This window comes from Macrobrachium rosenbergii, chromosome 37, assembly GCF_040412425.1.
Source record: "Macrobrachium rosenbergii isolate ZJJX-2024 chromosome 37, ASM4041242v1, whole genome shotgun sequence".
Lineage (NCBI taxonomy): Eukaryota > Metazoa > Arthropoda > Malacostraca > Decapoda > Palaemonidae > Macrobrachium > Macrobrachium rosenbergii.
Window position 1 is genome coordinate 31,067,509 of NC_089777.1, and position 14,405 is coordinate 31,081,913.

Consider the following 14,405-nt stretch of genomic DNA (forward strand, 5'->3'; position numbering starts at 1 on the left):
TATATATATATATCACACATTACCACAGGTGAAAAATAAGAAGCAGGGTGTAGGTCTGACCGGTTTCGACTTTATTTCAAGCCATTGGCTTGGAAATAAAGTCGAAACCGGTCAGGACCTACACCCTGTTTCTTATTTTTCACCTGTATAATGTGTGATAAATGAATCATACAAAAGTGATAATAATCATATATATATATATATATATATATATATATATATATATATATATATAAAATTGTGTGTGTATATTTGCTGGTTAATTTGAATCTGTAGCCGATCTTATCGACAGCCTTATTTCTGTGCATATAATTACTTAACAGGAGGGTATTGTACCAGTTTATAAACAGTAGTAATTATCGCTGATGAATATTGTTACTAATTCTACAATGTTAAATCCTCTCTTCTTCTTTTCCTTCTATTATTATTACTATCATTATTTCCGACCACAGGTCTCGACATGGTTTGCCAACGCACGGCGTCGCCTCAAAAAGGAGAACAAGATGACGTGGGAACCCAGGAACAAGACAGACGACGATGACGCCAAACTCTCAGATGATGAAGACGACGAAAAGGAACCGGGAGACAAGGAAGACGATGACATCAAGAAAGATGACAAGGACGGAGATGCTGCAAGTGAGTTACGAGAAAATACCTTACTTCTGATGCGCGAGTTATTTTTATTTGCATGGAAGAAAGTGGCGACGCGGTTAGAATACAGCTGACAGGATTTTATTAAGAGAAGAGGTTTACATATTTTGTTACTTTGCAATACATACAAGACAACAAGCCATGCGTGTATACGTGATCTTCTGTCTTTACTATATATATATAAAATTATCTATATATCTATATGTATCTATTTATATATATTATATATATAGACTGACAGAAAGATATAAAACAATTGTGTCCTTGTGCACTTATATATGCAGCGCGTATATAACTACTTATTTCTTTATTCACGTTATTAACAAGGGAAACGGTTCGATATCTAAGCACAGAATGATTCATGCATTAAAGAATATTCTTCGTGATAACATACAGAAAAATTACCCCCAATTAATACAAGGCAGAAATTTTATGATTGCATAAAGTAATTTTTTTTCCTTAATGGACGTATGGTACACGAAACAAACTTTTCTTAATTGCATTTCCCTTACCAACGTAAGACAATTCTTGGAAAAATAAAAATTTTTCCTATACCAATAGCCTCATTTATTTTGCGCGTTAAGGCAAGGAAAATATTTCGAAATGAACGTCTGGTATTTGTGTCTTATTGACTTCTGTGTAGTTTCTTTAACACAGTACAGTTAAATTTATCCTAATTAATGCAAGAAAGATTTTTCATAAATGTACAGCAAATGTCTATTAATTTCCGTTAGCCTTGAGACGGACACCGTCATTTGCTGTTCCGGGTCAGAGCATTTTCTAAAAACAGAAAAAAAAAAAAAAAAAAATTCGGCGACTTCTCCTTCGGCTAAGATTTTCTTGCTGAAGGGAAAGAGCGCTTTGGGCGAAACAGACGAGGCTCTCTAAGCCATTTGTGGTTATTTGGAGAACGGTAATGGGGTATTTTACCCATTAGTGACTTAGAAGGAATGGCTAAATATATTTACTTAATGGGTTAGATATATATGCCACGTATTAAGGAGCGGACGGTGTTCCACTTTGCTTTGAAAGTGATACAATCTCATTGGCATTACTCACCGGCAATGCGAAATTTGGGTCAAAGAGGAACACTGGCGGGGGAAATACACTTAAGGAAAGAGAATAGCTCGGAAAGGGAGGGGAAAGATCGAGAAATGTTTTTGGGAAATGGGAAGGAAAAGATCGAAAAACGTTTTTAGGAAATGTGAAGGAAAAAATCGAAGGATATCAACTGAAAACTGGAAAGAAAAGATCGAATAATATTTAAAAAGAAACAGGATGGAAAAGATCAGAAAATATATGCTTCATGAAAAAAGTATGGAAAAATTAGAAAAGGTACAAATAAAATTAGAAAATACATAAAGAACTGTGAGGCGTCAGTAGACAAAAAGAACGAATTACAAAAAATGGAAAAAAAATTATGTTCTACAACTGTATCTAAGCTTCCATTCTCTCAAAGATGATACGGCATGTCAAGTGAATGAGCCTTGCCTACAATATGACATTTGGTTGTGCGACTCCTCTGTCTCCGTAATATGATTTTCCACCAAATAAAGATGTACACATGCAGGAAACGCAGTCTAAATACAGAATAAAGAAAGTGCCCGATACAGAACAAGACCATTTTATTGTAACAATCTGAGCTCAATAAGATTTATACAGAACTCACACACACACACACAGTCTTTCAGGGGCGTCAGACCATTGACGTGAGATTGTCGACTTTAGGACGGTGTGACGACAGGATGATTGTTAAGATTGTGATCGATGGAGTACAACGCAGACTGCCAAACGCCCTCTGTCCGCTAAACCTGGAATATAAGTTTTGCTTCACTTCGAGGGACACGTGGGTGATGAAGGGCATCCTTGCGTGTGTGCGTGCGCCCTGCCTTTGACGTGTGTTATAACCTCTCTGACGTGTGGGGGTGTAGCGTACGTCACAAGAAAGGCACAAGAGTGATCTATGATGCTGTGAGTGCGTCGGCGATTATGGAGGAAAAAAAAAATGGAACTTCGCTTCACATTAATGATTTTTGTTTGCTGTCGAATTGGTCTAAATTTAGGTGAATGTGTAGACTTGAAGGTTTCTTTGGAGCTTGATTAGGATAGACTACAGCCATTTGCCTGTCAGGGAGAGGGGAAAACCAACAGCAGTATAGACCAATTAGTCGTTTTCTGATCGTCTAATGCTTTTGATCTTTTTAATCACAGAAACTGCGTGCAAATGGTTTCTATTTTAAGGATTTTTTATTGTGTATAATTTTGAAATAGGATACTGTGGTGGTAAACAGTAAGGTTCTATTATGACAATTTATGGCTACTGTAATCACTCATCAAGTACGTTCTTCTGGCATAGAGAACAATTTGCAGAAGATTTCCCAGCTTTTAACAGTATATATATATATATATATATATATATATATATATATATATATATATATATATATATATATATATATATATATATATATATATATATATATATATAAAAGTATATGTATATATATATGTATAACATTAAATAAATAGTTATCAATTGCGTTTTGGCTCTTCAAAGCACAACCTTCAACTAAAACTGCGCATAAAAACCACTGAAATATCAAGAAACGTTATTTTTCCCCTCTCAAAACTCGCAAATCTCGCGACTGCGTGTGGCACCGTAAGTGTGGCGACAAAAACACATTAGGTAAAATAAATAGCAAGAGACTGAATGAGCAATGAACGAAAGGATGAAAAAAATCCAAAATAAACAAACACTTAAAATTGTCTCCCCGATGTTGAAATGTTGAATTATTTGTATCTCACGAACCAAGAGAGGATTTTCTCTTGCTAATTGCACGCCCAGATTTACGTTGGCACAGCCACGTCATTAGGGAAGCAAAACAACATTTCTTCACTCGCCTCTCGCTTTTTCGAGACAACTGCATCTCTCTCTCTCTCTCTCTCTCTCTCTCTCTCTCTCTCTCTCTCTCTCTCTCTCTCATATATATATCTACACGCGTTTACACACTTAGGCATAACACTGCATGATGATATACCTAGGTGAATACATGCATACATTCAGTTACAAATACGCACACATGCATATATACATACACACACATATATATATATATATATATACATATGCATATATATATATACATATACATATGCATATTTATATATATATATGTATATATATATATATATATATATATATATATATATATATATATATATATATATATATATATATATATATTGTATATTCTTATAGCGCCTATTGTCTATGGACTTTAAATTTTAGCTCTAGAACATTTACATAACGTTCTTAAATAATAATAATAATAATAATAATAATAATAATTGTTATTATTATTGTTATTATTATTATCATTTTCAAAACTCACGGGCTTAATAGAATGTGTATATATTTGTCTTACATTACCAATATAAATATTCTTCTACATTTTTCGGGTACCATTGCGTAAATAACAGTTTTCAGTACCGAATAAGAGTAATTATGTATCCACCAGCTTATCTATCTATATCCCTATATCTACACACACATACACACATATATATATATATTATATACATATATAAATATATATATACATGTAAAGAGAGAGAGAGAGAGAAATTTTTTTTAGATAATAGATACTTTTTCTACCCATGTGAGCTCATCATACAGAGATTTAACTGCCCTGAAACCTAACGTAAAATATAGACGTTAAAATATGTAAAGATTCGATTGTAAAGCCACTGGATGGGTATATAAAAAAAAAAAGTAGGTGAGTCTGCTCTGTTCTGGTCGCTCCTTCTGTTCTCCAATGTCTCTTTCCTCTCGTTGCTACTATATTAATCTCTCTCTCTCTCTCTCTCTCTCTCTCTCTCTCTCTCTCTCTCTCAGCAAGGTAGGTGGGTCTCTTCTATTCATTTTAAGTCATGAGTACTCAACAAAAACTTTTTGACCAAGGAAATATTTATGAGGGTTTAAAACTGACCTGGTAATAAGTGCAAATTGTACGAGTAAACTTTGAGTGAAATAGTCGTCGGTTAACCAGAAATCTTCTTCGAGGAAAAAAATCTGCGAGAAAGGAAAGTAATCATCTCGTAAAATTATTCTCAGTAAGATTGTAAATGTATTCATTTACGTTAGTTTTTTCCTCGAATTGAAAATTCTATAGAAAAGAAGTTTTTTTCCTCGAATTGAAAATTCTATAGAAAAGAAATTATCCTAAATTTTTACAGTAAAACTTTCATTATACCCAACTGCGTGAAGACTGCTGATAAGAAATATGTAGCTGTAATTACAGCTAAATCATCAATATATCCTGTTGTATTAAGACCACTGGAAGACTTCCGATTTTGATGCAAATTATTTACAGCAAAACTAGCAATACTGTTAGATAGTTAAGACCATTAAAATATGAAATTGTTGTAAATTATTGGCAGCAAAATTGCCATCGCATTCAGTTTCGCTAAGCTCATTAAATCGATTCGAAATTTTGGAAAATATTGACAGAAACACTGCTCATCCATTTATTACTTTGAAATCATTTAAATGAATTTAAATGAATAGAAATAGTTGTAACTTATTTGCAAAAAAATTGTCAATACAACTATTGTTTCAAGGCCATCAGTGCCCAGAATTCTTGTCAGTATGTTGCAGCGTAATTTTAATGGAAACGATAAAAAATGATCTTTGCAGAATAAAAAAAAATTAAAGCCTTTTTTTATAGCGTTAATTATTAACGAGAAATAAAATATAAATTTTTACTTATTTACAAACATATTTTTTATTGTACCCAAACGCGTTCAGATCTCTAACACGAAAAGAAATGGTAGCAAACAGAACAAAAATTCCTCTCCCAGAATTTGAGAAATTCCCTCTGTTGTGATAGTAGTCCTGACGTCGTCTATAAATTGGTAGAAGAGACTTTCCTCAGTGTGAACGAACGGGTTCTAGCGAGGAGCCGACGGGAATGAAGCCCGAACAGTCAGTCAGTCGGCAAAACCTTCCCGACCTCCCCGTCACTGTCGCTGAGGAAGAAGAAGAAAAAGAAGAAGAAGAAGCAGAAAAACATCCAGGTTAATTTTCTACCCGATATCTTCCTTTAAATCTTCTCTCCAGAGTTCCTTCTCTGTGTCTGCGCGTCCGTCTTTCCTGAATTTATATTCCGACTGTTGCCTTGGCGCTTGTGTGTCTTATTTGAATATACACTGAATGGAAATAATTTTCTCTTAGCTCCTTTCAAAACAAAGTTCCACGGTCATTCATCAGATCTGTCAGAGAGGTGAGGAAACACAGAGTAGAAAATATTTATTGTCTGTGATAATTCGCTAAAGACCTTTACGAAAGAAAGACCTGTTTTGAATTTTTTTTTTTTATCACCGCCGATTCCGCGCATAACATCCCCGAAGGCGCAGAGATAGGAAGAACCTACAGGTATGCATCGTCTGTTAGATATAATATTCTATTATCCACACGTAGGTTTAAGGGAAGCCATGATTTACTATACAGTTTCTTCACTGACGTTGCCACAATGACCTGAGTCCTTCAGTGCAGCGCACACCGCAGGACCGGCCAAAAAAAATCTGCAAAAAACACCTCCCCGTCCTCAAGGCTGGGCGAATATGGCAGGTACACAGAGGCGACGCAAGGAGGATTCTGCCGTGGCAGAAACGGTATACATGACGTCCGTTTTATTTTCCGTGTGTTCTTGTTGACGACTGATGACGGCTGTGGATTTCTTACTTTTTTTCTCTCTCTCTCTCTTTTTTGCTACATTTTTTTGGTCGCCTCATTTTTTGTAGTATCACATTTCGCTTTCTGTTTATCGATTGTTTTTAGAGGAGAGGTTTTTGTGACGAATCTTCGCATAATGAATTGCCTACGGGAATGTAATCTATTTAGGCGGTTTTCAATTTTACCGCAGAGAAACACGACACGAAAAGGAAACGGTTTAGTAAATAAAGGTAAATACAGGAGTATTTCAGAATAATATATTTTTTCATAGTTAAATATAAGTGTACATATTTAATTGTAGACTGAAATATTCTCTTATAAGTAAATTTCCCGAAAAAAGAAAATTATAGTACAGCATCATAACATCCCAGTAACTTGCAAACAAATACAGTTAACCATAAGGGAACAAACATACGAACTGACGCTTCGCCGATCGCATGTCCACAAACGAGTTACCGATCTGTAGCCTACGTAAGTCACTCCAACTCAACACATTTTTATCTTCTGACTTCTATCGTTCATTAATTAAATATAAGAACCGATTTAATGCCAAAGAACATAGGAATCCCGTATTTTTACAACATCCGCTCCTTGCATGAGGTCCTCCGACCTCACACGCTGGTGACGAGCGAAAAAGAAACCGTGATACTTGGAGAGGAACTATTCATTAAAACGATTTTATGGCTCGAAGATACACATCGGATGGAAATATAAGAGTGAGTGATCCAAATACTTTACCACCCTCGGACAAAGGGAGAATTTACTGAACACGCACACGGCTTGTCTCTCTCTCTCTCTCTCTCTCTCTCTCTCTCTCTCTCTCTCTCTCTCTCTCTCTCTCTCCAGACTGTTTTCTTTTCTATTTAATATATTCATAAAGAAGGGTAAAATTTCCTTCGATCGTAAAGACAGCTCAGTTTCGGTGATGAAATACTTGATGATGTCGGTCGATTGGATAAGTTATATTATTTATATTAGTTTTAACAAAACACCTTTTTTCGCATAAAGAAACTATATATCTATTTTTCTTTTTTTACATAAAGAAATTATATATCTAATTTTGATATAAGATAAAATATAGTTAGTAGGTGTTTAAAGAAGACTGATAAACAACCAGCTGTTCAGTCGCCAAAACATGATATGAAATGTATTTTCACGTCAATTTAATTAACATCAGCATGATTTATTTACACTACATTGTTTAATTATCGAAAAATAGCCACTTATCTTACAAATTTAACATATCGTCTTTGCCTGTAAATTCATCACAGAAAACAAAATTGTCGCACGTATGAAGTCAATAGCAAAATTTTTAAAATGAGCAAAATTGAAAGTAAAAAGACAAAATTCAAACGTTGCCTTCAATTAAGTGAAAGCACTGTATTGTAATACACTTTGAAAGGTCTCGGCTAATAAAAGTAAATGACCATAGGACACTGCTTTCCTTTCAAACACTGTAATAATAAGGTTTCGTTTTAAGATACTTGGAATAATCCTCAGGGTAGTAAACCAACACGCATTCCGAAATAAAGACAGACAGGACCAGGAATATAAAAATACTGGATTCCCAAAGGGAATCAATTTAAAGAGAAAGTTTTTTTTTTTGTCATTTTCAAGGTTGAGGACAACTGAGTAATTATGTAAAAAGAAACCTAAGAGCTTGTACAGTATGAGATTATAGTATGCTAAAGGAATATATGAAAAAAATTAGAGTAAAAAATCATTTCTCTTATTTTTTTTTTTATTTTACTCGGCTGGATTTTAGATACTATTATTGACCAACTAAAATTTCATGTCCTCAAGCACCCACACAAAAGAGAGAGAGAGAGAGAGAGAGAGAGAGAGAGAGAGAGAGAGAGAGAGAGAGGGAATGATATTTCACTGCTGTTTTGTTTTTATTTAGGCAAGAAGATGACCCACCCGGCCTTTTCATCAAGATAGAAGGAGGGACAGATTCCTACAGATAACAATAATTTACAATGGGTCCCGATGCCTTTGATATATTTCGTATCTCCTGACGAAGATAACAGTCCACTTCACAAGGCTTCGTACGCTTTAACAGATCTGTCGCGCGACACCATAAATCTGTAGAGTAAATCTCCTATACCTTATAAAGTACATTGTATACTGTGGGATTTCGGAGTCTAGTAGAAAAAGTATCTATGAGTATAAAAAAACAGGTTAGTTAAGAAGTCATGGCGGAAATTACAGTTTATAAAAAAATATTGTGATAAAACAGAATCTGTTTATTTTGAGATCGATAACCTGATTTAAAGTTAAGTTTCTGGGGACTTTTGTGTGTGAAACTTCCGTTGCCAGTGATTCAGCTTGACAGTTATAATGAAAATCATAAATTGTGATAATCATTAAAATTATAGAAAATAAATTCCTTAAAAGTGCCACAAATCACTTAAAGAAATTTCAAGTATTTTATCCCATAGAGACCACTGTCGTGAAGAGCCCCTCTCTCTCTCTCTCTCTCTCTCTCTCTCTCTCTCTCTCTCTCTCTCTCTCTCTCTCTCTCTCATATAGAAAGCACGTCGATCTGTCACTTACTTATTAAGGCCTAATCATTCAAAACAGCTGATTAAAATGTTTCTACCAGCGTATTAACACAGCTACTATCACATACCGCCTTATCATCTTTGCAAGATTTCCTGTGAGGTGCCCGTTTTTGTGTCAACCTTTGGAAAATACCATTCACTGTGTATTACTTTTATGGTCATTTATTTTGTCCATGTAAAAAGATACTCCAGCGTTCACGTATAAGCTGATTTTAGTGAAAATTTTTACTGAACACACACTGGTGAAGAATTAGGTGTTAAAATAAAATAAATCCACTTTCCTCTCTTGGTCTTAGTGCTCTTTCATTTGCTAAATATTTGTAAATTTTTTGAGACTTTAAAATACCAGATGTTAGTTTTTTCGCTGTGTAAAGTAAAGAAAAAAATCACGAAAAAGTATTATTTTCACATTGTAATTTTAATCGTTTCCTCCATTCGTCAACAGTGCGAGTTCGATAGGTTTAAAAAGGAAAGCATTAGGGTAAATATCTATATAATATTTTTTGTGTAGTTTTTCCTCACAATTTTGCCTGAAAATGTTTATGTCGTTCGTCCCAGGATAAACACAGAGAAAGACTTATCAAAGTCTAAGCAAACATAGTGTAGATGCACGGTAGCCGGATTACTATTATTATTCTTATTTTCACATTACATGTCTCTTAAACATACGCTGGCCACTGAAAGGTTTGGTGCGGTACGTACTAGAAAAAACGCCAGTCATTCTAATTATAAGAAAAAAAAATAGCTATCTTCTCACCTGCTCTTATTAAATATTCACCTGTCTCAATATCCGATGTACAAACATCATAAAAGTAGTTATTATGAAGCGGGAGGGATCGTATCTGCATATGCCAGAGCATAAATAGAAGGAATACACTTCATATATGCGCGTCGTTATGATGGCAAGAGGGCATTCGTATCTGAATACACCAAAGAATAACGAGGAAATATTAATCTGCGGCAAACATTTGGTGATGAAAAAACTGATGACTGAGATCCTTGGCAATTAGAGGCGATCTTCCTCGAGATCCGTAATTAGCTGACGGTGCCCATTTTCGGCATCTATAACTCTCCAGCGCGCGCGGAAAGCGTCACCATCGAAATCTGGGCGATTAACGGGAAAATTAATTCTTTCATCAACATAAACACACGATATCGATGTTGATAATTACAGGGCCGGATATCGCCTGTCATTTACAGGATTAATTAATGAAAGGTTCAACGTATATCATTAACAGGGCGTTGGGTGTCAAAGTCCGTGAGGTTTAGTGTTCGACACCGCTGGCAACATTGGCGGGAGAACGATAAACAAAAACTGTTTTTATGAGTTTTCTTTGTATTTGGGGCGGGGGTCGTACATTTTCCGGGGAAATAAATTCAACGTTGATTACTGTACTGATGGACTTAATTTTGATGGTAAATAGCAGAGGAGGGTGAAAACTTTTCCATCTCCTATAATTTCATTTTAATACCATTCGTAACTTCCTTTATTTTTCAAGGAGTAAACATCATTCATGTCATTAAAAGTCATCTCTCTCTCTCTCTCTCTCTCTGTTTTTTTGTGAAGAGATAAGTCTTCACAAATACGACGATGAAATAATTCCATTGGTATTTCCTGACATCAGATGTGGATGTGGAAAGCAGATTTTGAATTTCACTGAACAACCATTATTTGACGATAAAATGCGGATGTATCTAATACTGAATTACAATAATACATAAAAAAAAGATGTAAAGCAGAATTGAAAATGACAGTTGGCGCGTGTGATTATTTGTATACATACATACATACATACATACATACATACATACATACATTATACATTACACGTACATGAACTATATATTCACAAATATTACGCCAAAAATATCGTTTAATATCCAATTCAGCATACCTTGGAAACAAGGAGAATTATATTAATTTATATAATTATATATAAGTAAGTGTACGAGAAAAAAATACGCAAGGGTGATTCATTTCATATTAACTGATCTCATGTAATCGTCGGTGTTAAGTGAAACAGTAAATGTCTTTATAAGAGGTAAAGTCTCTTGAGACAGCAGCCAAACATGAGTCTTTCGGATATTTTTGTATTTCACTACAGCAGCCTAATGCAGTAGTAAAGGTATTCCGGACAATCTTGCCTCTTACTTCAGCAGCCTAATTTTATGAGTCTTTCGGGCAATTTTCTCTCTTAATACAGCATCTAAATTATGGGCCTTTCAGGGAAATCTTGTCCGAAATTAACAATATATTTTCTATTTGGAGTAAGCTGGTCTTATGCCAGCACGGTCTCCTGCTTCTAATTAGTAGCCACTAATAGTGCAGCCTAAGATTTACTTTTATTGCCCCGGGAAGTAGAGTTGGCTAGAGGTGAACATATCTTTGGTCTTTCTGTTAGTGCTTAAAGGCACAATTTTCAGAGAGACCTGGAACAGTAAAAGTGAAATTTTCAAAACAAAATGGAACTCGTTCTTTGGCAAGTGCCAGCCATTTCCAAATATCAGGCCATTCCAACTGGCTCATCCCGTAAAATTTTTGACTGTTTATGCTTAAAAATGATTGCTTCAACAACTCCGGTGAGATCAGTTTTCAAGTAAACACATTTTCCACGTACGAAGGTTGGTAAAAACCAAAGATGGCGACCTGTCAGCCATTTTGTGCATGGTAAACCTGCACACAATTTGTCCCCTTACGAAGGGAAAGGGGGGCGGGAGGAGGTTAGCTCTAGAACGTGCTACTCCTTCAGGCGATATGATTTGAATGAGGTTGCCAGCTTCATGCCTCTCTAAATACTGGTTACGCCCCATCACAGTTGACTACTTTGGTCAATAAAGACAATATGGGATTTAATGGGACATGCTTCAATGCGTTCAGCCTCGTCCGGGAACCATACTTGGCCCTCTTGTTTATGAGGACGCATTTATGCATGCTTGACCACGAGGTCTCGTGTGTATGTATGTGTGTATGTATATATGTATACATATATATACATTATATATATATATTATATATATATATATATATATATATATATATATATATATATATATACATACATACATACATACATACATACATACATACATACATACATACACACACATATATATATATATAATATATATGAATGAGTATTCATGTGTGTTGTTAATGTTTGAGTGTGTATGCTTGAGTAAACTTGCACACAAGCACAGGCTTTTCCGTCTAACAAAGCATATGCAGCAAATGGTTCTATTCATTCAATCCCGCGCATAAAGATTGGTCAAACTGCTTTTATCTACAAACGTACAAAGATAAAAAAAAAAAATCATCATTCGGGACCGATGTGCAGTCATGCGACAAGTAGTTGACGCAGACAGACGTCAGGCCAATGTTAACACATCTCATTATCTTTTATCGACTCTCTCCGATAAGGACAGTTCACCTGCCATACAATGCATTGATAAGCTATGTCTTGATGACCACTACACAGTATTTTCGGGAAAGTTAAGTGTTCGGTTTGCGCGCGCGCGTCTCTCTTTGCCTTCGCCTCTAAGGATAATTGACTGTGGTGGGTCGCAGCCAGAGATTAAGAATGGATAAGAATAGAAAACTCATCTGGAAATAGTTGCCAAACGCCAGGAGAAAAACTCTTCTGAAGTCACTGTCTACATAGGAAAAGATTATCAGCTTGAAAAAAAGTACGCACACACGTTCATTTTACAGTACTTACAAAACTTCAGCAACTAATGTAGTACCTTGAGTTATAATTAATTCTCGTGTAATGTAACAATACCTGATAACCATCACCACCACGCCTTCATGTATAGTATCCTTTTCCATAAACTGTTTGTGTTTGGACATCCACGCTGTGACCGTCCTATATTTTCCCCCATTTACTATTAACGGATGTGCATTTATGTCATCACCTTTTCAATGTTTTATATATATGGCCTTTCACTCATCGCCAACACAATACAAAATTCCAATAGTGTAGAAGGACTACGCATTTCCATTCCGGTTTCGACATTCAAAATTATTTTTTGGATACAGGAAGTTCTCGTCTTTCGTGTAGACTATATTCCGGGTTTCAGTGGTAGCAAACGCGTCCAGTACATACCACTCAACCACTTACAAATACAGGGGACAGCGACTTTTGAGGCTCCATTCTCTGCCTACGCCTGTGCAAGAAATTCTATTATTTTCTCGTTGTGCTCTCTTCCTATTTCGCCACATTCATATAATACTCTTACTCTTCCTATTTCGTCACATTCATATAATACTCTTACTCTTCCTATCTCGCCACATTCATATAATACTCTTACTCTTCCTATCTCGCCACATTCATATAATACTCTTACTATCTTTCAACATACACAAACATATACACTTTATAATATATGTGTGTGTGTGTGTATGTGTATGCAGTCATATTCAGACATATATAAGGAAACTCCACAATAAAAATAACTGTCTAAAAAGCTCACTTTTTGAAATATGTTTTTCTAGATAATTAATATTTTTTAACATTTAATAAAATACAAAGATCTTTCTTCGTCTCACTATTACTTCTGAATGGCTCACGACAATGAGCGTGCACACGATAATTGAATTTGATCAATAATAAACAACACAGAATTTATAACACCAGAATGCTAGGACAGCTAAAAGCAATAAATAAGCGTTCTGAAGATGATAAATCATCTATTCATCAAATGTAAGTCTGCCGTTAAAACATTATTGGCACGTGTTAGCTTTACGTGTCTGAGGCACGTGTCCGCTTTGTGTCCGGTTCTTTGAAGCGAAGATTTAAACGGCATTTCGGAACGTAAATAACTCTCGTACAAAAACGGCTCGAATACTTGCGAGTACAGTTCTCGCCTGAAAATACGAGAGACTCGTGCAATTCCGACGTGGACATCGTCGCTTTCGGGAGCTACACAAAAGGAGCGCATTTTCCAGCTGTTAGATATCCATTGAATGGTGGTGATGTATTTTCATAATAAAAACAGGTAAACTAACAATGCTTGAATCACGTTCACTCACAGATAGAAATCTGTTTACCTCTTGTTGGGTTTTGGTGATAACGCGTCGAGAGCACCGGGGTTTGACTGATGGATTATTTTTGTAGACTGGCGGTCAGATGGATGGAGATAAGAGAGATTTTCTAATTGCGAAATTTAATATCTTAACGGACAATGAACAAATCTAGGATAATAGCTGCGACATAAAGAATGATGACAGCTTTGTTAAGAGAAATAATAACATTAACAGCAATAATAATTGTTAATTTAACATTTTACTGAAATAAAGATCAAACTATCGGCACCTCCTAAGTCTTTCACTTCTGGTTAAAGATCTCTATCTATCAACTGTGACAGATTTTGTGCTTCACTATTAATAAAGGATCTCTGTCTGCCTACTGAAAAGTTTATCTGCTCTGTAACCTCTAATAAGATTAGAAAATTGAAGG

At 35.3% G+C, this 14,405-nt stretch overlaps 1 protein-coding gene across 2 annotated transcripts in view; it reads left to right on the forward strand.

Moving 5' to 3' along the window:
* The window catches only part of LOC136825445 (homeobox protein araucan-like), a 186,495-nt gene that overhangs the window by 118,232 nt on the left and 53,858 nt on the right, over positions 1-14,405 (forward strand). For both annotated transcript variants that reach the window (XM_067081914.1, XM_067081915.1), the window contains exon 5: positions 453-636. In XM_067081914.1, the coding sequence (XP_066938015.1) occupies positions 453-636 (184 nt within the window). The remainder of the gene's footprint in view (positions 1-452; positions 637-14,405) is intronic.